Raw genomic sequence first — 21,620 nt, 5'->3', positions numbered from 1 at the left:
GGGATTTCTGTGTTAACGAGTGGAGGGACGGGTGAGTGAGGGTGAAGAAGGTGCAGCAGTGGGTGCGGCAGATGTCTGTGAAGTGCACGACTCAGGCGGCGCGTTGGACGTTGTCGATGCTACCGCCGAAGGCTTTGAAGTTGTTGATGTCGATGTCGATGGCGGTGTCGGCTTGCGTATGATGGGGACTTCAACTACGCTGCAGCGAAGACGAGACCGCGTGGAAAGAGAACGGCGCAATTGGTTGGCATAGTCGTGTGCAGCAGCAATGTTGGGTGACGATGACTCGGGCGGCAGCGAATTCCGCTCAGGAAAGAAGTTGTGTAGACAGTCCATGAATTCACGATCCAACTCAAGGTCCGCTCGCAGCACACACAGGTATCGTTCAAGTCGAGCCTTGTGCAACATCTGCTGATGCATCCGGTGTGCAAGGCTGCTGGCCGCATGTATGAGGCGATTGCGCGTACGAGACTGCACAGGCATCATGCATGTCAGATTGTATGTGTTGCGACGCTGGACGGTTTCCACCCGGGCACACTCCGCCAGCTGAACTTCTAGTTTTTTTATCCGCTGCTGAAGCGTTTTTGTTCGATAGCTAGAGCACCTTAATAACTCCATTCCATCTTCGTGTGACACTCTTGCCAAAATTTCTTGTGTGTCGCTCGATGCCATTGAACCAATGGACATAGACATGGACATTGACACGCTGTCCACCGGCGACATCTCGCCCTTTGGGCACGGTCCACGCAGGTTGATGCCGGCGGTAGCGAATGCACTCACATAGTTTAGTCGTGAAATCCAATCGTTCATTTCCTCGTCGCTTTCCGCCGCCAGTACAAACTGTTCGTTTTTGTTGCGAAGCACATTGAAACAGTGGTCACGCTTGCCGTTCGAATTGTCCGTGTATGCAATGAGGTTGCTTAATGGCACGACATAGTCCGCATTCAGTGATTCTACTGGGGGTTCAAATATAAGTGGATCAGAGTGTTGTGAGGCACTGTCGGTGTCGCGAGCAAGCATATCATGCTTGCGCTGTTGTTCCAACAGCTCGTTACATTTAGACACAGATCGGAAAAACATGAGTTGCGAACTGGTCAACATCAAACCCCATTCTCGAAAGGACGCAAAGATGTCTTTACGTTTCAAATCGCGTTGCAATAGAACGCCAACTTTAAACACTTTTACGTGAACGATGGCGGGCGCACTGCTTTCGTTCGCCGGATCGGGGGCAAAGTGGCATGAGAAGGCTTTTGGTTGCGAGCGCAAGGAAATGATTTGGATGCTCGGTGCTTGGAGAAACGCTTGGTGAAGCGTTGCACACTCTATCTCTTGTTGTGTTCCGGTCGTTGAGATGGTGCAGTTTAACACTTCATCCAGTATGGCTTTTAAATTTGGCCGGTAATTGCTCACTGCATTCGTTTGCTGTGATAGATCAAAGTGACTATATTCCTTGGGCAACGAATGTTTTTTCACGAAGCTCGAAATAGACGCTCCGCTTATGAGCTGTGAGATGACGGATTCTTTACTCTCATAGTTTGAACTGAATGGTGTGTCGTCTTCTAGGTGAACGAACGGGGTAAATACAATGTTGTCATAGAAGCATTCCAGTATTTCCGGAAGAATATCGGGCAAATTTGTGTTTGTTATGAATTCGGATCGGGTCATTTTTCGGCGATTGTTAACATTAAAAGCATCTGTGTGAAGTATCATAAGGGAAAACGAGAGAATATAGCATTCATCAGCGGAATTGTACAGGTTGGGATTGCACTCGTAGTACTGTTCGGAAAAAGCACTCAGCACACGGTCAATTTGTTGTGTTTCTCGCGGAAGCAAACATATAGCAAGGAGCTTGCGCAGTGACATATCAAGTGGTTCATTATTAAAGCGGAAGTTTTGGAAAAACATCCGCAAACACATTTGGTGAAGGGGGCTGTTGTTTGTGGAAAGCAGAGCGGCAATGAAGCGTGCAGGTACTATGGATTGCACACGTTCCAAAAACTCGTTGGCCGACTCGCCTTCGGAAGGTTTTAGGTTTTCGAAATCTGAAAGCCGGCAAACATCTATTTCAAAAGAAGCACGCCCGATGGAACTCCGTGTCGACTGAGGCCGTGAAACCTCGGCACTCGTATTGCTTGATGCCGAGTAGGAAGAGGAGACGGGAGCGAGTTTATTGTGATCTGTGCTCGAATGAACAGAATCCGCCGCCGATGTTCGCGACGCAAAACTACCGGACGAACGATCGCTGGGGATGCGCGTGTGTGACATGGAATGGGTACCAAAATCACTAGCGCTTTCCACGGGCGAGCGTTGTAGGGAAACGTTTGATGAGCTAGTGCGTGCGGAACTGATGCTTGCACGATTGACGGGCGTAGATGCATATGAAGCATGTGCGGGAAGAGTGTCACTCACCGCTCTACGCCTGCGATTTCCATCGTGAAACGAAGAAGCCCGACCATGTCGATGCCAACTGCTTGGTAAACTAAGCTTCAAAGCACTTGAAAACCGACTCGAGAAACGAGATGAGGAGGGAGAACTCCGCAACGGCGAGATAGGCGAAGTCGGTTCTCGTAACTTCTGTTCATCTAACGACGCCAGCATGTGGTCATCCATTTCAGCACGAGAAGCTTGCGAGTTCTCTGACGACGGCTCCGTGCTCTCGGTAACAATTAGAGTCGGGTTTTCAGGTCGGTGAGTCTTTTTTCTGTGAAATCTTGTGCGAAAGAGGCCATGGTCATAATGTTTAGATTCTTTCGAACTCGAGCTTTTTTTGCTTTTTTTAGAAAGAAAGGATTTCATGAGAGGAGAATACTAGAAAATGAGGAATTAAAAGAAACAGGCAATTGGAGATTTAAGAAAAAATGTTTCTGTACTAAGAAAAAACTGTGAGTCAAACTCAATTGGTCTGTAGAAGAATATGAAGTGACTAATTTCAGGATTTCCAGCAGAACTATTTTATACAGACCTCCCAATTACCCCTTGGATGAAACGGACAGTGGGAATGTATGAGATGAAAACAGGGTTTTTTTTTTTTTTGAAAACAAGGATGAAGCTCGCTAGCCCAGCCAGACGAGCAAATCTGACAATTGACTTTAGAGACAACCGTGATGCATAAACAGAGCAAATAGAATCCACTGATGCCCAAAAATCTGCGCTTTTATTTGGGGAATTGTCTCTTTTTTTCTGTTTTCAAGGCCCCGACGTGTTGTGTTTTGGGACGAATTAGTTCGGTCACTCATAAACTTTAAGCAAGTTTACGCCTTACCCTTCCTCTATAACCTTAACTATATTTCGAGGACTTTTAAGATTGTGGGGTAGTTGCAACAAGAATGCGGGGTAGATACCTCGGCAAAGAAGTCTTTCGGCTATAAAGCGGTAATAGCAAGTAGCGGTTGCTGCCACTGCCCTTAGCGGTACGCAAAAACTCGCCGTCGCAGACAAATGCCGGTTAGCGTAAGCAGGTGACAGATATCGTGCGCGCAAAAGCAATTCGCCACAAGCGGAAGGATTTCCCTCCTTTCTTTCATGAGCAACGTCGTACACCACCAGTGTCGCAGAGTTTTGTAGTAACCACTTTCGAAAGCTCGGTCTGGTTGAACGAAGAAACGAAGCAGGCACTGCTTCCCAGAAAAAAAAAACGCCAGTCGTTTTGGGATACGATTTGTCCATTGCACTTGTACAGCCGACTTTTTGTTACAATTGTTCACTTATACGCATTTACCTATCGTAGCTTTGATTTAGTTGCTGCTTTTTTTTTTGGCGGTTTTAGCGTATATTCCTGTCGCTTTTTTTTGGAATCATTGTCGTCAATTGCTTTATCTTTATCTTTTCTCTTCTTCTTCTTCTTCTTCTTCTGCTCTCTCTCTCTCTCTCTCACACGCACACAAGACAATTACACCTTCCTTTCTCGACTTCATTTCCTCGTCTTTATTTCATTCTTTCACGCTCATGGGTCGAAGTTATCGAACGTATCTCTCTCGCAAGTTTTTTGTCTGCAATTCCTGCAATACGCATGTTGCTTTGTTTGCTCATCTGCGAAGCAAAGACTATTATGGGGCATTTGGGGCTGCTGCATTGTTTGAACAATTGTTTAATGGAATCGCCTTAGGAAAGGAAAAGGAAGAAATGCGAACGGGACGTTACGTCGTCCGTCGCATCCTTTGCTGCCATTGTCACAGTAATATTGGCTGGCGTTATGAACGTGCGTACGAACCTTCTCAGAAGATAAAGGAAAATCTCTACATCCTTGAACTCGAGCGTGTGTCTATTCGCTGCGAGGAATAAATTGTCGCACTTGAGAACATACCTTAATGAATCTCTCAAGCAGGCCTGCCACCCGTGGTGGTCTACGAACGCGGTACAAGCCGACCGAATGACTGTTGTCGTTGTCGGAACATGTCTTTTTATGTACGGGAACCGCTGAACACACAAACAACTATGACCGAATCGCATCTACTTACTAGCATCTATACTAATTTCTGAATTTCGCTTACATCGCTGGGATTCGCTATAGCTCACTAAACCGTTTGCTGCCCCACAATCAGCCCACGACTGCCCCGCAGCTTTAACCTGTCTCGTGTCTGCCGTCATCATCACGTAGCACATACAGGACCCTCTCCGAAACCAGCCAGCGAGTTGCGAGCGACGTCCGTGCAAGGTCGGTTCTCTCTTTTCCTCTCCCTATCACATCACTGCCCTCACAAGGCACATACACGACAACCCGATCCCGTCTGTTTTCGTATTTTGCATCGTTGAGCAATTGAACCAGTGCTTTGAGCTCGCAATGACTGAAACTCCCGAAACGACCACAAAAACACCCGTTCCCAGCGAGAAGCTGTTGGACTACAAGGTAAGACAGACCGTAAAGTGGGCTAAGTGGGATGGTGGGGAATAGTGGGGGTAAACAAGCAAGCACATAAAATGTAAACGACATTGCTTATACAATGCCCTTCTGTATTGGACCCCACCGTGCTAAAACCCCTCACCACCACATTTCGTCCCATTTTCGCACATTCGCTGACCGATAGTGGGACGTCTGTCTGTCCAATATGCTCGTCAAATCAGGCATTGGCCTTGGGGTGGGCGTTTTGAGCTCTGTTCTTCTCTTCCGACGTAAGTGAGGCGATGACGTTTGCAATTTGCGAACGGGCCAATTTGTGGTGGTGCGGGTAGAATTGTTCTGATTCGCTCGCTAACGCGCTTTTCTCCACCTTGACAAAAGGCTAACGATTGACGAATTCAGGGGCTTCATGGCCAGTGTGGAGTGGCCTCGGATTCGGCCTTGGAAAATCCTATGCGGAATGTGACATGCAATTTCGCACACTTCATCCCTCGCGTCCGTCTTTCTCGAACAAAAAAAATGAAGAGTAGTCGCAGGGATTACTCCTTTTTTCGCGTCAACATTTCTTCGTCTTTACCCTCCCTTTACCCTCTCCTTCTTACATCATTTCCCCTTTACCTTTTGAGTCTCACGCTTAAATTGTTTAACTGGAACCAATCAGAATCTTTGTTTTTTCGGCTAGGCTGTCGCATATACGTCATAGCGGGACTTTTTGCTCTAGACATACGTGGTTGTTTGACAAACCTTAGTAAGAAATCGAACGAGCTAATTGGTACGTATGCTCTAATACCTCAGCATTCTACTTACATTGTATTCGTATTTTCCTTCTGTTTGTTTTCTGCCAGACGACCACAGTGTTCTTTATTCTTTCTGTCGCAGTTTTTTCCACGTGCTCTCTCTTTGGCTATTCATCCCCAATGGGGGGGGCTCCCCCTCGGGCGGATTTTATGAGCTGCACTGCCTCTTCTCCTCTTTCACTTCTTATTCGCGTGCTCGCTTACAACCCCGGATTCACAAATGTTATCAAAGAGGGATTTGCATTTCGTCATCGATTATTCCCTAGCGTGGTCGAAAGGTAAAGCCGGCAAGGCGAACGCCACACGTCATCGATGACATAATGCCCGATTATATGGACACGTCCCGGCGCCCAATTTCTGCCATCTGCAAAAACATTCTCTCTTAAAATTGAACTTACTAAGAAACAATTCGTGTTTTATTGAACGCGTAATAAAGGAACACAGCAACCTTTTGCTGCCGTATATTTTTTCTTACTAGTTTCTGGCAAGTTTTTCCGGTTCCGCTAATCCCGTCAAGCTATTTCGTGTTTCTTTAGCGTTCCGTCAAATCTTTTTATAAAGTGAAGTGACTTTTGAGCGAAATTTCTAGAGTTCTTCGTCTTATAACAATACACTTGCAACTCGGTTCCACCAGGTTTCGTCACTTGCTTGACCTATTCAACAACAAAGAATTGGCTATTAAGTTCCAGATAAATTCTTGTTGCTAGTGACACTCGTATTGCTGGCACATCGACCTCTGTCGAGAACTTAACATTTAATCTTTCATCTTCCATCTTCGTGGATTCCACCTGTCCTTTCGTCATTTTATCGAACCTCTTAGGCTGCGGTCTTCCATCATTTGTCCAGCCCTCCATCACCGTTTACATCATCGACAACTCTTGAGCGTTGTTGGTATTTACGAATTTTTTGCCTACGAGCAAACAGTTTTTTCCTTTCACGTTTGTACTGAAAGTGCCTGCGTACCTGTGTACTCGAGTGTCTGAGTCACACACACCGTACTATTTCTCTAGCCTCTGTTTGTACACACAACATCGGCCAAAAAGTTCCATTAGCAGCTTTTTTGAGCGTAAGGAATTCATCCTTATAAGAGATACAAAAAAAGAAACAGAAAAAAATAGAAGGAAAACGACAATCGAATTTATGGATACGATTGCTACGGTACCTTCAGAGGAGTTTTTGTCCCGATTACAACAGTACTCGGAAAACGTATTCGGACAAGAAAAACGACCCGGTGCTCCCTCTTTGTGGGCAGAGGTGATTGACATTAGACTACAGTCCAAGTACTCAGAAAAACATGTCCGCCACGCAGTAAATGTTTCTATTCCAAGCACCTTGTTGCGTCGTCCAAAGTTTGGCATCTCGAATATTCTCAGTTCCATCCCAGACGGTCAACGATTACAATCTTGGAAAGACAGCGATGCTTTGTTCATCTATGATGCCGGTATCTCCGGTGCCGCCAGACTGCGTGCATTAGCTTTAAAATTTGTGCGTGCCGGTTACACAAAACCCATTTACATTCTGAATTCTGGTTTTGAGTCGCTGGACAGATGTGCACCTGAATTAATGATTTCGTCAGAAAGCGAGCGCAGCTTGTTTGAGTCTCAATTTGGTACTATGTTGTCGTTGTCCACTCCAACAAGCACCGTTCCCAGTGGTAATGTCTCTGGTTGCACATCTTCGTCCAGTCTCGCATCAGTTATTACAAAACCGTTCTCCATTTCATCTACGCAAACCGTCCTTTCCGACAAACAGGCAACTGATGTGGATTCCATCTTCAGTGCCCCCATTCTCCTTGACCACAAATCCACAAACCTGGCTACTTCCGACTCAACCTCGTCGGAGCAGTCTGGTTATTTCCCTGCAGCATCCGAAACCCATGTCACCCCTTCCCGACCTAGTCGGCCATCATTAAAAACGAGACTTTCCTATCCCCAACAGTCTCCCCGTTCAGCTGCCGCCAAATCAAAGCGCTTGGAAAATGTGAAAGCCTTAAAATGCCTCCATCAGTACAAGTCTGCACCCGACGTGAAAGCCCTTTTCAACAACCCGAAAATGTCGAGAAGAGCTCCAGCCGAGTCCCACGAGACCGGTGAAAGACCCGCGCAAAGAGAAAAGAGAAGCATTGCTCCAGCATCCTTTTCTCATCGGCTGAGTTCGCGGAGACAGCCGCCACCCCTTCGATTGAACCTAGACAAAATGCAATGTACTCAACAAAAAAAACTTCCCTCGCATTTTATTTGTGCCCTTCCCAAAGACGGCGTCAGCAATCCTTGGGGCTCTGTGAAGCGCGCAACTCCTCCTCCCGATGACATGCTGAGTGACATGAATACAGCCTCCATATACTATAAGTTCAAGCGGCTAGAGGAACAGGACCTGCTTCGCATGGCGCAAATGAACGACCAGCAATCCGAATGGAGCTGCATTGAGTCTGGCAAGACTTCGGAGTTGGCTTGTCGGAATCGTTATGCGGATATTGTTCCCTACGATAGAACTCGTGTAAAAATCCCATCTCGCGACCCGACTTCGGACTACATCAACGCCTCTCACATAACACTTGGTACCGATCGCTATATAGCCTGTCAGGCCCCCAAAGAATCCACGGTGCTCGATTTTTGGGAAATGATTTGGTTCAGCATAGACAAGGTTGGCACAGTCGTTAAACTAGCGAACGTTGTCGAAGGTGGTCGGGAACGCTGCACACAGTACTGGCCTACTGCTATTGACCAGCCTTTGATGATAGACCCAAGAAGCGGTTTCATCATCGAGTTGTTTGAGCACACTGAACTTCCGGATTTGAACGCCATTATGAATGTTTTTTATATGAAGCGTAATAATTGTGCACCGAAATGTGTGTACCAGATCTGTTACGTCGCATGGCCGGATCACGGAGCACCAGAAGATACGAAATGTGTGGTTGATTTTACTCGGCTTGTGAACCAGTTTGAGCGGGACGGTCCTCTTATTGTACACTGTTCTGCAGGTGTGGGACGAACGGGCACATTTATAGCCATTGACCACCTCATGCACCTGTCTTCTCAGCAACTGCCTGATAGTGCAGTCGTGCGTGATGAGGAAGATGTGGTCTTTCAAACCGTCAACCTACTCCGTTCCCAGCGTATGAAGATGGTCCAAAACTTTAAACAGTTCCGTTTTGTGTATGATATTGCCCAGTATCTTAGGGCCCAAAATTGAGTTTAGCGAATTCCATGGAACATGAAGACACTGTATTGGATTCTGTGAAGTATTCCTTACTCGCAAACTCGCACCGTTGGCCCTCGTGCCGTTAATGACTTTATGGATAATGACCTAATGAAACTAATGAATGACTTGGTGAGGAGTGTAAGGGAGGAAAGGGGGGGGAAACGCTTTTCTGTACTCAGTACGATGTGGAGTTATTGGGGATATGTGTATGGGATATCTGTTCGAATTACTCGTAGCAAGTAACGAGCGAATAACAACTAGGTTTTATCTTTCTCGTTTTCTACTACATCGTTTTTGTTCTAACGAGCAGCATTTCCTTGTGTTTGGGTGGATTGACCTCCGTTAATGAAGAGCAGGACGACAATAGGAATGATGAAAAGACCATATTTTTGGAAAAACGTTTTTTCTTCCACTTCTTCCTCCTCTTCGTCCTCATCAATGTCCTCCGTAGCAGGTTGTTGGTTCTTGTTTGGTTGCTTCTTCTCCACTGCTTTTCTTTTATTTGCAACGGCACTTTTCGATCTGACTGGTGCCCTTTTCTGTTTCGAACCCTTCGTAGAAATATAGTTTAATGGCTGTGCGTATTGTAAATTGGGTAAAGGACCATGAGGAATGTTTTTCACTTTAACAATTGGAGTGGACTTGTCCTTCACTTGTTCGTTCTTCGTAATTCCGTATGTCGCCTGGACGACTTCAGGTGTATTTCCCTGTTCATCATTCACGTCCTCAACATAAAGCAAGATGCTTTCCTGGTTGAGACCTTCATCCTTAGCGACCTTGGGACGTATGTAACCCGTTCCAGCGGCCCAAACCTTTTTATCGTAATCGTACATGCCACAACGGACATCATTTCCTTTGCTCAGAGCATCTGTTGCTCGAAAATCCGAAGTATACTGGAAACTTTTCTCTTCAAGAGATGCAGTTCCGTAAGGAAACACGGCACCTTTGTTTTCTTGGCAAGAAATCGTTACCGTAGTTGCAGAAGTGAGGCCTGCAAGAACAAGTAGGAGGAAAGGAAAATTCATTTGCATCATCCAACTTGTACAAATCGAGGAATCAGTAAGATTTTCAACGTTAAAGTTGCTAAAGGAGTGCTAAGAGGAGAGAGATTTCTTGAACCAGCTGGCACCTCACTACACCGCGCAACAAAACAGAAAAACCAGATAGAGAGAGAAACAGAGAAGGGAATATCTTAAACTTTTTCTTAAGAAATCATGAGGTGCAATTGTCTCGTGCAGTAAAAGTGAACACGTCGTAGACTTGGTAGTTTTATACCGTAGGACAACTAGTTGGAAGACATACATAAAATAATCATCTATTCAGACGTCATAAAGAATTGAGCTTAACGAAATACTACAGTTCTGGTTTTGAGAAGAGAGACGATGTCACCAATGCTCAGTGGGGAAAATGGAAGGTATCCCAATATCAGTAATTTCTGTAGTAAAACACCTTCGTGTTTGCGACTGCTGTAGACAAACTCGAATTTCTTTAAATTTTGATTTATTCAAGGCACCAGTGTAGGAGCTGTATTTTAGATTCATAAACTAATTTCAAAACAATATGCGAAAAGGCCCTCTCAACGTTTGTGCACGCAACACAATCCAACTCATAGACTCCGTCTTGAGGACTCGCGCTTCATACAATGCAGAACACTGAACGCATCTACCTTCGCAGAAAGCACATACACACTTTGTTTAGACACTGGTTTCATTAGACTCGAAAGTTGAATTACTAGTCAAAGAGAAGGGGATAATAATTATAAACAAGAAACACGAGGTAGAAATATTCTTCTCGTGCTATGATGAAAAATCGTAGACAACCGGTACCATATGTAACATTGAAAAACCAAAAGGACACAAAGATCCAATGAAAGCAATTGCTAAAAATACAAATCCATGCTAAATACGCAGAATCACCGCGCTTTTTAGCATAGAAAATCCAGAAACCTAGACAGGTTTCGCTTAAAACCTTCTTGTTCGTTTTTTGTTTTCTCCTGAGGCTGTTCGAATGGAACGTTAAATGACTGATTAAGCCCCGTATCCAGATCAATGTTTTTAAGTTTCAGCCAAGGAGTTTTAGTCCAAAGCTTGTGCACTAAGAACATAATTATAATGACTGGCATAGATAAGTATTGCTGAAAGAAGTAAGAAGCATTAGGCTTTCCTCCGAACGGAAAAATGGCCACATACAGCTGAGCAATGAACATTAATATTACCCAAATTAAGCTGTAATAGGAACCGTATATTCCGAACGGAGATGCATAAATCAGGTTCGTTGTTGAAACACCTTGTCGCTTCATTGCAAGTCTCATTCTGATGTGCACGAGGTTAATTGTGCCCCAGCTGAAGAGTGTTCCGAGGCCGTAAACAGCCATCAACCATGTGAAGATAGAGTAATTTGTGTTTGTTTCACTGAGATACGCTAAACCGCAAAATAAAAACAGCAAGGCAAGAGCAGCCAGAGGTCTGCCAGAACGGTCAACATAGGAAAACCATTTAGGACCATAGCCATTCACACCAGCAGAATGAATGGCTCTACTGCCGGTATAAAAGATGGCATTCGCTGCGGACAAAACGGAAATGAGGATAATTGCATTAAGAATAGAAGGCAATGCTTTAATTCCAGCATCCTCAACAGCAAGAATGAACGGACTTGCCATGTTTCCCGAAAGGGTAACGAGTCTTGGGTCTTTACCGCTAATTAGAAGACTCACAATAAACAGAGCTACGATGTAAAACAAGGCAATGCGATACACCGTCTGTTTGACTGCCTTTGGAAAAGTCTTTGCCGGATCTTCTGTCTCAGCAGCAGCAAGACCGACACACTCAGTGCCAGAGTAAGAGTACGTCGCATTGAGAAACACAGCACAGAAGCCACGGAAGCCATGGATAAACGCATCACTCTCGAATATGCGAGTGCCAATGTATCCACGATGATCCGTAGGAATGCCGCCACAGTCGATAATAATTCCCAGAATGATGAAGCCGATTATAGAAACCACTTTGATGAACGACAAGAAAAACTCAATTTCACCGTAACCTTTGACGCCGAAGATGTTAATAAACATAAAAAACGCAATGAAAATAGTGATCCAAATGCCACTGTTAATGCTTGTCCAGTATGTTAAGCACATGCAAGCTGTAATGATTTCAAGCGGCGTGCTTACTAAACTGCCAAAGATGTAATTCCAGTGCATAGCAAAGCTCCAAGACCTATCAACGAATTGGCTAGAGAGGGAAAGATAGCTGCCAGGAACTGGATAGTTTACAGCTAATTCTCCCAGCGAGTATACAGTCGTCAGAATCATGGTACCGACAATTATATAATTGATGAGAACGGACGCCGCACCTCCCTTGGCGAAAGAATCACCACTTCCAACCCAAAGACCCGTGCCAATGGTACTACCGATGGCAATCATTTGAATATGGCGACTCTTCAGCTTCCTCTGCAAAGCCAATGAATCAGTCACATCGGAACGACGGAAGCTGTTAAAAAATCGTTTTACGGAGCTCTCACTTTCGTATTCAACACCCTTTTTCAAGCGGATTGTTTCAATGGGCACATCACTTTCGCAAGACGAAACTTTTTCCACTAAAATTTTTTCCTTCGCAGATGCCTCAGACACTACAATAACAGGACCATCTTCGGTCTTTTGATCACATTCCGTGGACCTTGTCATCGTGTGTGTCTAGCGGAAGCAAGATAGTGTGTGTACCTTAAGACAATGCTTCAATGTAAAGGAAAATTCTCAATCACTGACCGTTGAGAAATAGGAGAATAAAATGTTATGCGTTTGTACTGCTGTGAATACCTTCTGTGCTAATTTCTGTTGTCTCTAGTAGTAAACAGAATTGACATACTCAGAAGTAACAAACTCGCACACAATATTACGGCATTCACAAAAGACAGAGTATCAAAAAAGGGGCTAGCGGAACGATGCGTCAAGCAATGTCTTGATCCCACAGACCCGATAAAGCAGTCAATGACTTTTGTTTACGGAAGTCTAATCTAAGTGCGGCGGATTTGACGTTCGTTTTTTCTCTTTCTTGCTCAAGGTTGAAACAAAATTTTCATTGGTATAAAGCCTCGTCTGCAACGTATTCGTCACGAGAAACAAGATACGTGACCAGCCAATATCAACTACCAAGGGCCATTTTCTCATAAAAAACAATGCCTTGCCTCACTGGTGACCACTAAGGATATTTCGCAAGGCGAAGCTTGCGCTGATCATGGGATATCTAAAATTTTTTGTGTTCGCATGCGATTGGTCAGTAATTCGCATTTGTCGCAACTTGCGCTCTTTTCGGCGCGCAGCCCACGGGAGGCGCGAAAAATGAAGGTTTGGACAAAATTGTAGAATGTGGGGGAAAACATGGTACTGGGAAACAGAAATGATGTTTTTTGCTACTAGAAGAGTTCTACCGTTTATTTCAATACTTGTTCTTTATCGCGGCTGGGTTCGTATAAGCCGAAGGTGCTGCTGCAGAGTTTTCGGATGATTCGCTCTTTCAATGGCAATAAAATAGTAGACAAATTAATGTAAGCGAAAGTTAAAAACCTTTTTTTTTTTTTTTTTTTTTATTTGCAATGAAAAGTTTAAATTTCACGAAGAATACACCTTAGGTATGATTGTGTTTTGTTGTCGTTGTCTGAACCCGAGTGAGTGTCTTCTTATTAGTGTGTAGTGCAATAAAACATTATAATTTCATTAGAACCTTTTGTTCGTATATTTTTAAGTGACACTATCATTCCTCCTTATTTCGAGATCTATTGTAGTTTTATTCACATTTTTTTGGTCGAGTTACCCTTAGTAAAAGATGGAAAACAGAAGGGATAATAACACTATACCTACAAGAATCCGTCACCGTTGGTCCAGCTGCATTCCTACAACTGAGTAGTGATTCTCTTCTATCGCTTACTTGTCTTAAGACTACATCATAAAGCATGTCATTAACATTTTAATAATGAAAACACGTATTATGCTCATTTCTCATAAAGTTCATAATTAAGCCTTCGACTGGATCGAGATCTGCTCCTTTTCATTGTCTGTGGTCGAGACAGGTTTAGCAAAAGCACTAGCTTGCTCAGCGACAGTACGTGTCACCGGAACTTCAATTGCTTTTGTGTGTTGTAAGCAATGCTCGCATTTTTCACACTTTGAAGAAAGTAAATCTGTTCCAGCAACGCATACGCCGTTAACCCAAACTCGTCGAAGATTCCGGTCATCACCGCCAAAGACCCATTTGCTCACCAGTGCTTCCTTCGTCTCTGTTCCGAAAACATCGATTGTAGCACCGGCATTGGATCCGCCAACGTCTACAAGTAATGCATCCCAAGTCTTACCTAGGGCAAAACTACCAATTCTGTCTCCCAAATTAAGTAACTGCGCACCGCCCAACGTTGCCATGAAAAAAAGCTCTGCTAGCGATAAAGCAATCTGATTATTGCTATGCAGCACTGACAACTGGCGAGAAGTCATGGCTGCTTGTCGAATACTGTCAAGCATATTAACCGAATAACCGGCAGAAACGTCAGTACCCAGGCCAACTTTCACACCATTAGTGAGCATGTAGCGAACATTAGCAAGTCCGCTCGACAAGATAGCATTGCTTGTCGGGCAATGAGAAACACCGGATCCACGGGCTGCAATGGTAGAGACTTCGTTCGACGTGAGATACACAGCATGCGCAAGAATAGTCCGAGGTGTGAGCAGACCAGCTTGATCGTACACGTCAGTGTACGACGTATTGTTAGGAAACATTCGCTTGACCAAGTCAACTTCGCCCTTGTTTTCGGAAACATGTGTCTGTATCGGCAAATTATGCGTTTTTGCCAATGCTGCACACTCACACAGTAACTGTTCTGAACAACTAGGCGCAAAACGTGGGGTAATTATAGGACTAACCAGCGTCCGAGAAGGGTCCAGTTTAGACATGAACCGAATAAGGTCTTGCGTAGCGTCAACAGATGCCTCAGCAGAGCATTCCCGATAGTCGTCAGGAGCAAGGGTGTCCATATTGCATTTTCCGATAAACGCTCTTTGTCCGTGATGGTAACATAAGTCCGCAAGAAGTGCAGATGAGTGTGCATGCAATGAAGAAAAATAGCTAGCAGTCGTAGTTCCATGTTCAAGTGTGCGGTGAACAACTTGACTAAACGAACGAAATGCTGTCTCAAGTTTTGTCATTGATTTCTCGAGAGGAAAAGTATATTTGTCAAGCCATTCCAACAGCGGCAGATCGATTCCCAAACCACAATTTGCGTACTGAGGAGCATGTATGTGTGTATCGATCATTCCCGGGCACACAAATTCGAGTGGAGATAATCGCAAAACCATTGAGTCAGCCATTCCAGGTAAGAGCTTGGCTTGGCGTACTGTTTCCTCCATAGTGGAACGCTCTAAAAAGACAATCAAGCCATTATTCACACCAACTGTCCCGTCAAATATCTCCAAGTTGCTTATGGAAGGAGTATGGACGAAAGTACCAACAATGATAATTTGCATCTTTCGTAATTTAGGATAGCTAGAAAAATACCAGACTCAGTGCTCCTTAAAGCCCTTGTGCGAAGATGAATGGTTTGACTAAAACCCTTTAAAGAAACGGTTATCACTGAAGCTTCCTTAAAGCTACCAAATTCTCTTTGTAGAGTAATTGTAGAGTGCTTCCAGCAATTTAACGGAAACGTCTTCTAACGAACTTAGTGGTATACAAGGGTAACAGAGACAAAACCGTAAGTAATGTTTTTTTATAAGCGTTATCCACGAATTTTGAATGGACGAGACACCCGTGAAATCTCGGATAACAAGATATCAATAGCTTGCTTTAAAAAAATAGACGTTATCGGTAATATAAAATCCAGACTTGTTTAACAGATCCTAAGCAGAGATCGGAGTAGTCCTTACAAGTCCGATACTCGCTTTCATTACTGACAAAACAGGGAGCGAAAAATACATTGGTAACGACTCTCCACCTGATCCTTGTCTTCAACCGAACTTCATTCTCCTTTTTGTAGGGCTTAAAGGACTTTATTAAGACATTATTAGCGATGATAAGATATCCCCCTTAAAGCGTTCACTAGCCTTGCTATCCGGTGGAAGGAGCGAATAAATTAAGTCTGAGTGGTACAAAGGTGGAACCCTTGATAAGATATATATAAACGTGTTTTACAGTATGCAATGGCAATGCAGGTAGGCTATTTAATGATGAAGCAGAGTGTCGTAACTGAAAAGGCATGTCTGTCATACGCGTAAAAATGATATGTAATTTACTGAGAGAAAATGAAAAGCTAAACTAGTAATTCGTTAAACCATGTCCACTACGGCACTTTATGAACTTGTTTCATTTGACTTATGGTCATCATTCTTCTGTTGTTGCTCTTGGGTATTCGTGTCGTTTGGTTGTGAGGGAGTTTTTGTCTCCTCTGTCTCATCCTTAAAACCTAGATTCTTCATGTCGTCTTTTCCAAATAGCTCACGGTCCATACGACATTGAAGATACTCTTTTGCCAATGGCCGACATTTTTGTTGTTCAGTCTTATTTGCTTTAAGGCAAGCCAAATAGCGTTGCATCACTTCCTTGCATTCCCCTTCATAGTTAGTACTTGTAAGAAAACATCGTGGTGTCTTAGAAAGGAGAAGACGATATCCATGTGTTTAGTGAACGCAGTATCTGTCAACTTGATTGAGGGTGCATCTTTGAGACATGTTCTACCGTTGGTATCATTCTCAAAAACTTTTCTTTGGTCGTAATATAGACTCACTACTGGGAACACTTCAAGACACCTTCTTCCCTACTCACAGAAAACGAATAACTAGTCCTTACCATAGTGATCCAAGGGAAAACTGCCGCGTTCAGGAGGAATCTTCTTCAAACTACCAGGAACCCCGCCAGCTATATGTTAGATCACTTCGTACGAAAATGTTACAGCATGCAAACCTCCGCTAAATGACATCGTGAGTTCAATGTATGCCAATTCGTGGTGGTTATATAAATACGTGCTTCAACAAAGAATTATAATCCTATCAATAATAACAGGTATGTAATATTACTACAACTTGTAAGACCTCGTACAGGTGTCAATGTTTAAAATGCGATATACCATTGTTTTGTAAGTATGTTTTTGTGATAAACACCGTATTATCACGTTCCGCTAAACTAAATCACTGGTACATTACACTCATCTCAAGCATGAGAGCCATTTCAATTGTTAACCCGTTCATCGTTTTATTTTTATCATAGCATCCATTCCCCAAGTAGTAATAACAGACGAACATACATTTCACACCATCAGTAGGCAGTAATTTTTGAAAATACAGAGCCTAGGATATTATTCTTAAACACGTTTGTCTAACGTGTGGTTGAAAACAGGATTCGATGCAGCTCTAATTCGTCAATTGTGCTCCCTGTCTAATTTTGATACTTCCATTGGCACGACATGCATCAACCCCACCTGATTGTTGCATACTTTCCTTGCGTTTAGTTGCAGGTCCAAAACCACCGCCTCCAGGAGTGTAAATGATAAAGTGGTCGCCAGGCATCATATTGCAAGTGTTTTTTCCTCCCAAATTTATACGGCGTACAGAAAGTTCGCCATTGGAAAGCTTCCGATTTCGCAACCATATGTTCTTTCCACGCTCTGCCGGTTCTCCACCTTTGAGGCCGTATGGATGGTATACTCGTCGTTCAGATAATATAGAAACCATTAAGGGAATACGAAACTCAATGTCTCGAATTACTCCATCACCACCAATCCATTGACCCTTGCCTCCAGAGTTAGGTCGGAGAGAGAACTGGTGCAAGATAACGGGGTATCGCCGCTCAAGGACTTCCAAATCAGTAATTCGTGTGTTCGTCATGTGTGTATGCACACCAGAAACGCCATCAGAGCCATTACAGGCACCCGAACCTCCACATATTGTTTCGTAGTACCCAAAACCCGGTTTCACTTCTCCAGTTTCGGGATCCTTGCCGCCAATACCAAAAGTAAGGTTGTTCATATCACCTTGACTAGCAGCACATGCCTGGAAAGCACGAAGAATAACATCAGTAATGCGCTGCGAAGTCAACACGTTACCTCCGACAACAGCTGCTGTTTCAGAAGGACACAGCAAACTGTTCTCGGGAATGTGTACCTTGACCGGTTTCAAACAACCCTGATTTAAAGGTATTGATTCAGAGATTAGTGCGCGCAAAACATAAATGATGGCACTATATGTAATGGCCATTGGCGCATTTGTATTTCCATACACTTCTTCACTAGTACCGGTAAAATCAAAATCAGCATCTCCAGTCTCGCCGTCAATTGAGATACGAAGAGCAATCCTTGTTCCGTCATCCATAAAATCTTCTGCGTGCAAATCTTGTCCCTTAAAACGCTCCTTAACCTTCATCAACAATTGTCGTACTGCGTTTTCCGCATTTTCCTGAATAGCACGCATGTATTTAAGAACAACAGGCTCACCATATTCCGCGAATAGAGATCCAATAAGGTTGATACCCTTTTGGTTTGCCGCCACTTGGGCTCTCAAGTCATTTAAATTATGAGTCAGGCATCTAGTACCCGAGCACCCTTCAATTGTTGCAGGCTCGTCCTGCAACAGCTCAATCATTCGCTTTTCGTTAAAGTTTCCTTCAATTACAACCTTGTCACTCTTAATGCGCGCTCCTTCTTCAGCAAGTTCTTTACTTGAGGGAGGCATACTTCCTGGAAGAAGCCCACCAATATCAGCATGGTGAGCTCTTGAAGCAACGTAGAAAACAATTTTACCGTTATGAAAATGCGGAGTAATTGTGGTGATATCCGGGAGGTGTGTTCCTCCGTAAGAAGGATGGTTAGTTACAAGAACATCACCTTGTTTCAGAGTCCCTTTATGCAGTTCAGCTTGGGTACGTACACAAGTAGACATAGAACCCAAGTGTACAGGCAAATGTGGGGCATTTGCAACAAGACCGCCATCAGCGTCGAAGATAGCACATGAATAATCAAGTCTCTCTTTCACATTTGTTGATACACTAGTTTTCTGTAACGTGTAACCCATTTGTTCGGCGACGGCCATGAAGCGAGAACCAAAAATTGAAAGATAGATGGGATCAATTATTCCATCGATGGCAAGCTCATTCGTCTTTTCTTTCTCAACATTAATCACAGTGTGAGTTTTGAGTGACAAAACAGTGCAATTGGGGGGAACGACAATTGTTTGCGTGTTGTCAACAACCATACACGGTCCGTTTATCTTGCTGCCAGCTTGTAGATTTTTCATGTAATAGACAGGTGTTTCTCGACGACCACCCTCAAAATATACGGATCGCATTTCGTCGGCCGCGTCAGTGCTCAGAGTATGGAATTTGAGACTCTCTAATTGTGAATCAACGCTTTCCTCGTCCAAGGACTCACTCTTTCCAGTTGCGCGAACACGTAAATCATCCACTACAACATCACGTCCTTCAAACAAGAAGCCATATTCTTGCTTATGTTGAGCAAGAAATGCTCCCAAGAAATCCCAAGACTCGTTAGGTTTTCGGATCATGATAGCACTTTCGGTACCCTCGTACCTGCAGTTAAGATAAAGAGTATAGCCAATCTGCTCATCTGAAAATCCCTGTTTCTTTAATGTGCCGCGAGCTTCTTGTTGAAGTTCGGAAAACTGCTGCTGGAAAACGGGAATAGAATTCTTTTCCAACTTTTCTGAAGTTGGTTTTTGAACTTCTGCAATGACATCAGCCAGCGCCATACCATAAGCAGAAAGCATAGAGCTATACTTGTGAATGAGCACTTGATGGATGCCTAAGGATTGAGCAACAGCAACGCAGTGCTGACCCCCAGCACCTCCGAACGATGCCAAACGGTGCTTGGATACATCATGGCCCTTGGCTTCAGTTAGTGCTCGAATGGGACGAGCCATTAATTCGTTGGCTATTTTAATAAAACCATAGGCGACCTGGTCCACAGTCATGTTTGCATTAGTTTCGGCATTCACCTGTTTCGTTACTTCGGACAATGCGTGAAATGCAGCCTCATAGTCTAGCGGTTCATTTTCATTGGGACCAAAGATGTTGGGAAACGACTCGGGGAGTAAACGTCCCAAGACAAGGTTGGCATCTGTTACTGCCAGATAACCATTTTTGCGATAGCATACAGGTCCAGGATGTGCCCCTGCACTTTCAGGACCGACATTGAAGAGACCATTCTTCCAAAAAAGACGAGAACCTCCTCCGGCTGCAACGGTGTTTATATCGAGCTGAGGGGATTGTATAGTTATGCCAGCGGTAGTTGTTTCAAAGACAAGCTCGTACTCACCGCCGAAACGAGAGACATCTGTAGAAGTACCACCCATGTCAAAACCAATAACGGGAATCTTAGTTCGATCGTCATAAGAAGTAAGAGAATATCCGACAACGCCGCCAGCTGGTCCAGACAAGATTGCACGAAGGCCAGAAAACATGCTCACGTCAATAAGACCTCCGTCACTTTGCATAAATTCACAACGTGTTCCGGAACCAGTACCAGTGCCGGAACGGTCACTCTTAGCGATGCCATGTTCAAGGCCAGCAGCAAAGCCAGAGATGTACTTTTGTACGACGGGGGAAAGGTAGGCATCCGCAGTGGCAGAATTCGCACGAGAAACGAATTTAATCATAGGCATGAGTTGGGCAGAAAGACTAACATGTTCAAAACCGAGTTCCTTTGCAATTCGTCCGACAATGTTTTCGTGTTCTGGATAAGTGAAGCTGTGAGCAAAACAGACGGCTAAGCTCTGAAACCCTTCATCACGTAGTCCTTTAAGAGCTAAACGGACTTCGTTCTCGTCGATGCGCTTTAAAATCCGTACAACCTCTCCTGATCTTCCAATCACCAAGTCGGGGTCATTACCGTCAATCTTTGTTTTTGTATTGCTAGGATCCTCGACAAAATCCTCCAGCGTTACTCGTTCATTGATTTCGACCACTTTAGAATACAGTACTTCGGGGCGTTTAATATCAAGCTCAAAAATATTAGGTCTCGCTTGCGTGCCGATTATTAAAGCATCTTTGAATCCTTTGGTGGTGATAAATGCACAACGTTCACCCTTTCGCTCGAGCAAAGCGTTTGTAGCTACTGTAGTTCCACAGCGAATATGATAAATGGAGGAGGTATCGAGAGGTTCATTTCGAGGAAACAATTTTCCCGTTGCTTTCTCCAAAATCTGCCGAATAGCTTCTAACGGAGCATCTTTATAATTACTAGGATCTTCTGACAGAAGTTTAATGGCAATTGGTTCACGGGACTTGTCGGTGAACGTGGCAATAGCGTCTGTAAATGTTCCTCCTCGATCAATATGGATTTTAAGACTCATCTTTAATATTTCTTGTTCAGTACAAAAGAAACTATTTCATCTATTCGTAGTCACCATAAAGCGTAGCTGGAAGTTTCACAATAGTCGATCCGGATCTGTCATTCTGAAGACTTGATAAGAGTTGGACCCGAGGTTACATCACCCCGCAGTCTAATCTCATTAAAGTTTTCGCCAGCGATAATTTATGCCATAAGCCGACCATATTAGTGGCGGGAAAACAGTATACAAGCATTTTAAGATCGGAATTGTGCTTCTGTTTCATGTAGCAAAGCTGCACGGTACCTGGCTATAGTTTGCTAACAAGTGGAACATTCATAAGAGAGTGTTAATGTACTGGTGTTCATGAATTCTTGGTAACGGGTGAGAACAGGCACAATACTACGACCAGATGAGCAAGCATTCACCGTGTCTCTCGCTACTTCAACTTGCTTATGTACTCTGCTTACAAATA

General features: G+C 44.0%; 9 protein-coding genes across 9 annotated transcripts; 3 read left to right on the top strand and 6 right to left on the bottom strand.

Annotated features, from left to right (window-relative positions):
* Nucleotides 1-12: 12 nt before the first annotated feature.
* Nucleotides 13-2,796, bottom strand: SJAG_02004 (guanyl-nucleotide exchange factor Sec74; the record flags this gene model as incomplete). Its single annotated transcript, XM_002173190.1, has 1 exon — nucleotides 13-2,796. The coding sequence occupies one exon, from the start codon at nucleotides 2,794-2,796 to the stop codon at nucleotides 13-15; it is 2,784 nt and encodes a 927-aa protein (XP_002173226.1).
* A 611-nt stretch (nucleotides 2,797-3,407) lies between these two features.
* SJAG_02003 (yippee-like protein) lies at nucleotides 3,408-4,659 on the top strand. Its single transcript, XM_002173189.2, has one exon. It carries the CDS (start codon nucleotides 3,946-3,948, stop codon nucleotides 4,279-4,281), a length of 336 nt encoding a protein of 111 aa, XP_002173225.1. The 5' UTR covers nucleotides 3,408-3,945; the 3' UTR covers nucleotides 4,282-4,659.
* SJAG_02002 (eukaryotic protein) lies at nucleotides 4,604-5,590 on the top strand. Its single transcript, XM_002173188.2, has 3 exons — nucleotides 4,604-4,846; nucleotides 5,025-5,109; nucleotides 5,240-5,590. The coding sequence occupies exons 1-3, from the start codon at nucleotides 4,781-4,783 to the stop codon at nucleotides 5,365-5,367; spliced, it is 279 nt and encodes a 92-aa protein (XP_002173224.1). The 5' UTR covers nucleotides 4,604-4,780; the 3' UTR covers nucleotides 5,368-5,590.
* A 208-nt stretch (nucleotides 5,591-5,798) lies between these two features.
* SJAG_01999 (peroxisomal membrane protein Pex22) lies at nucleotides 5,799-10,568 on the bottom strand. The gene has a single exon (XM_002173186.2). The coding sequence runs from the start codon at nucleotides 9,867-9,869 to the stop codon at nucleotides 9,135-9,137; it is 735 nt and encodes a 244-aa protein (XP_002173222.2). The 5' UTR covers nucleotides 9,870-10,568; the 3' UTR covers nucleotides 5,799-9,134.
* On the top strand, nucleotides 5,957-8,971 carry SJAG_02000 (tyrosine phosphatase Pyp2). Its single transcript, XM_002173187.2, has one exon. It carries the CDS (start codon nucleotides 6,775-6,777, stop codon nucleotides 8,824-8,826), a length of 2,052 nt encoding a protein of 683 aa, XP_002173223.1. The 5' UTR covers nucleotides 5,957-6,774; the 3' UTR covers nucleotides 8,827-8,971.
* Nucleotides 10,509-12,914, bottom strand: SJAG_01998 (general amino acid permease GAP1). Its single transcript, XM_002173185.2, has one exon. The coding sequence runs from the start codon at nucleotides 12,512-12,514 to the stop codon at nucleotides 10,760-10,762; it is 1,755 nt and encodes a 584-aa protein (XP_002173221.1). The 5' UTR covers nucleotides 12,515-12,914; the 3' UTR covers nucleotides 10,509-10,759.
* Nucleotides 12,915-13,707: 793 nt separating this feature from the next.
* Nucleotides 13,708-16,048, bottom strand: SJAG_01997 (guanine deaminase). Its single transcript, XM_002173184.2, has one exon. It carries the CDS (start codon nucleotides 15,338-15,340, stop codon nucleotides 13,841-13,843), a length of 1,500 nt encoding a protein of 499 aa, XP_002173220.1. The 5' UTR covers nucleotides 15,341-16,048; the 3' UTR covers nucleotides 13,708-13,840.
* SJAG_01996 (copper chaperone) lies at nucleotides 15,988-16,809 on the bottom strand. The gene is made up of 3 exons (XM_002173183.2): nucleotides 16,773-16,809; nucleotides 16,659-16,727; nucleotides 15,988-16,422 (listed from the first exon to the last, which is right to left on the bottom strand). Exons 1-3 carry the CDS (start codon nucleotides 16,786-16,788, stop codon nucleotides 16,163-16,165), a joined length of 345 nt encoding a protein of 114 aa, XP_002173219.2. The 5' UTR covers nucleotides 16,789-16,809; the 3' UTR covers nucleotides 15,988-16,162.
* A 409-nt stretch (nucleotides 16,810-17,218) lies between these two features.
* Nucleotides 17,219-21,169, bottom strand: SJAG_01995 (oxoprolinase; the record flags this gene model as incomplete). The annotated part of the gene is made up of 1 exon (XM_002173182.1): nucleotides 17,219-21,169. The coding sequence occupies one exon, from the start codon at nucleotides 21,167-21,169 to the stop codon at nucleotides 17,219-17,221; it is 3,951 nt and encodes a 1,316-aa protein (XP_002173218.1).
* Between the last annotated feature and the right edge of the window lie 451 nt (nucleotides 21,170-21,620).

Source organism: Schizosaccharomyces japonicus (genome assembly GCF_000149845.2).
Source record: "Schizosaccharomyces japonicus yFS275 unplaced genomic scaffold supercont5.3, whole genome shotgun sequence".
Lineage (NCBI taxonomy): Eukaryota > Fungi > Ascomycota > Schizosaccharomycetes > Schizosaccharomycetales > Schizosaccharomycetaceae > Schizosaccharomyces > Schizosaccharomyces japonicus.
This window is presented reverse-complemented; position numbering and strand designations above follow the sequence as displayed.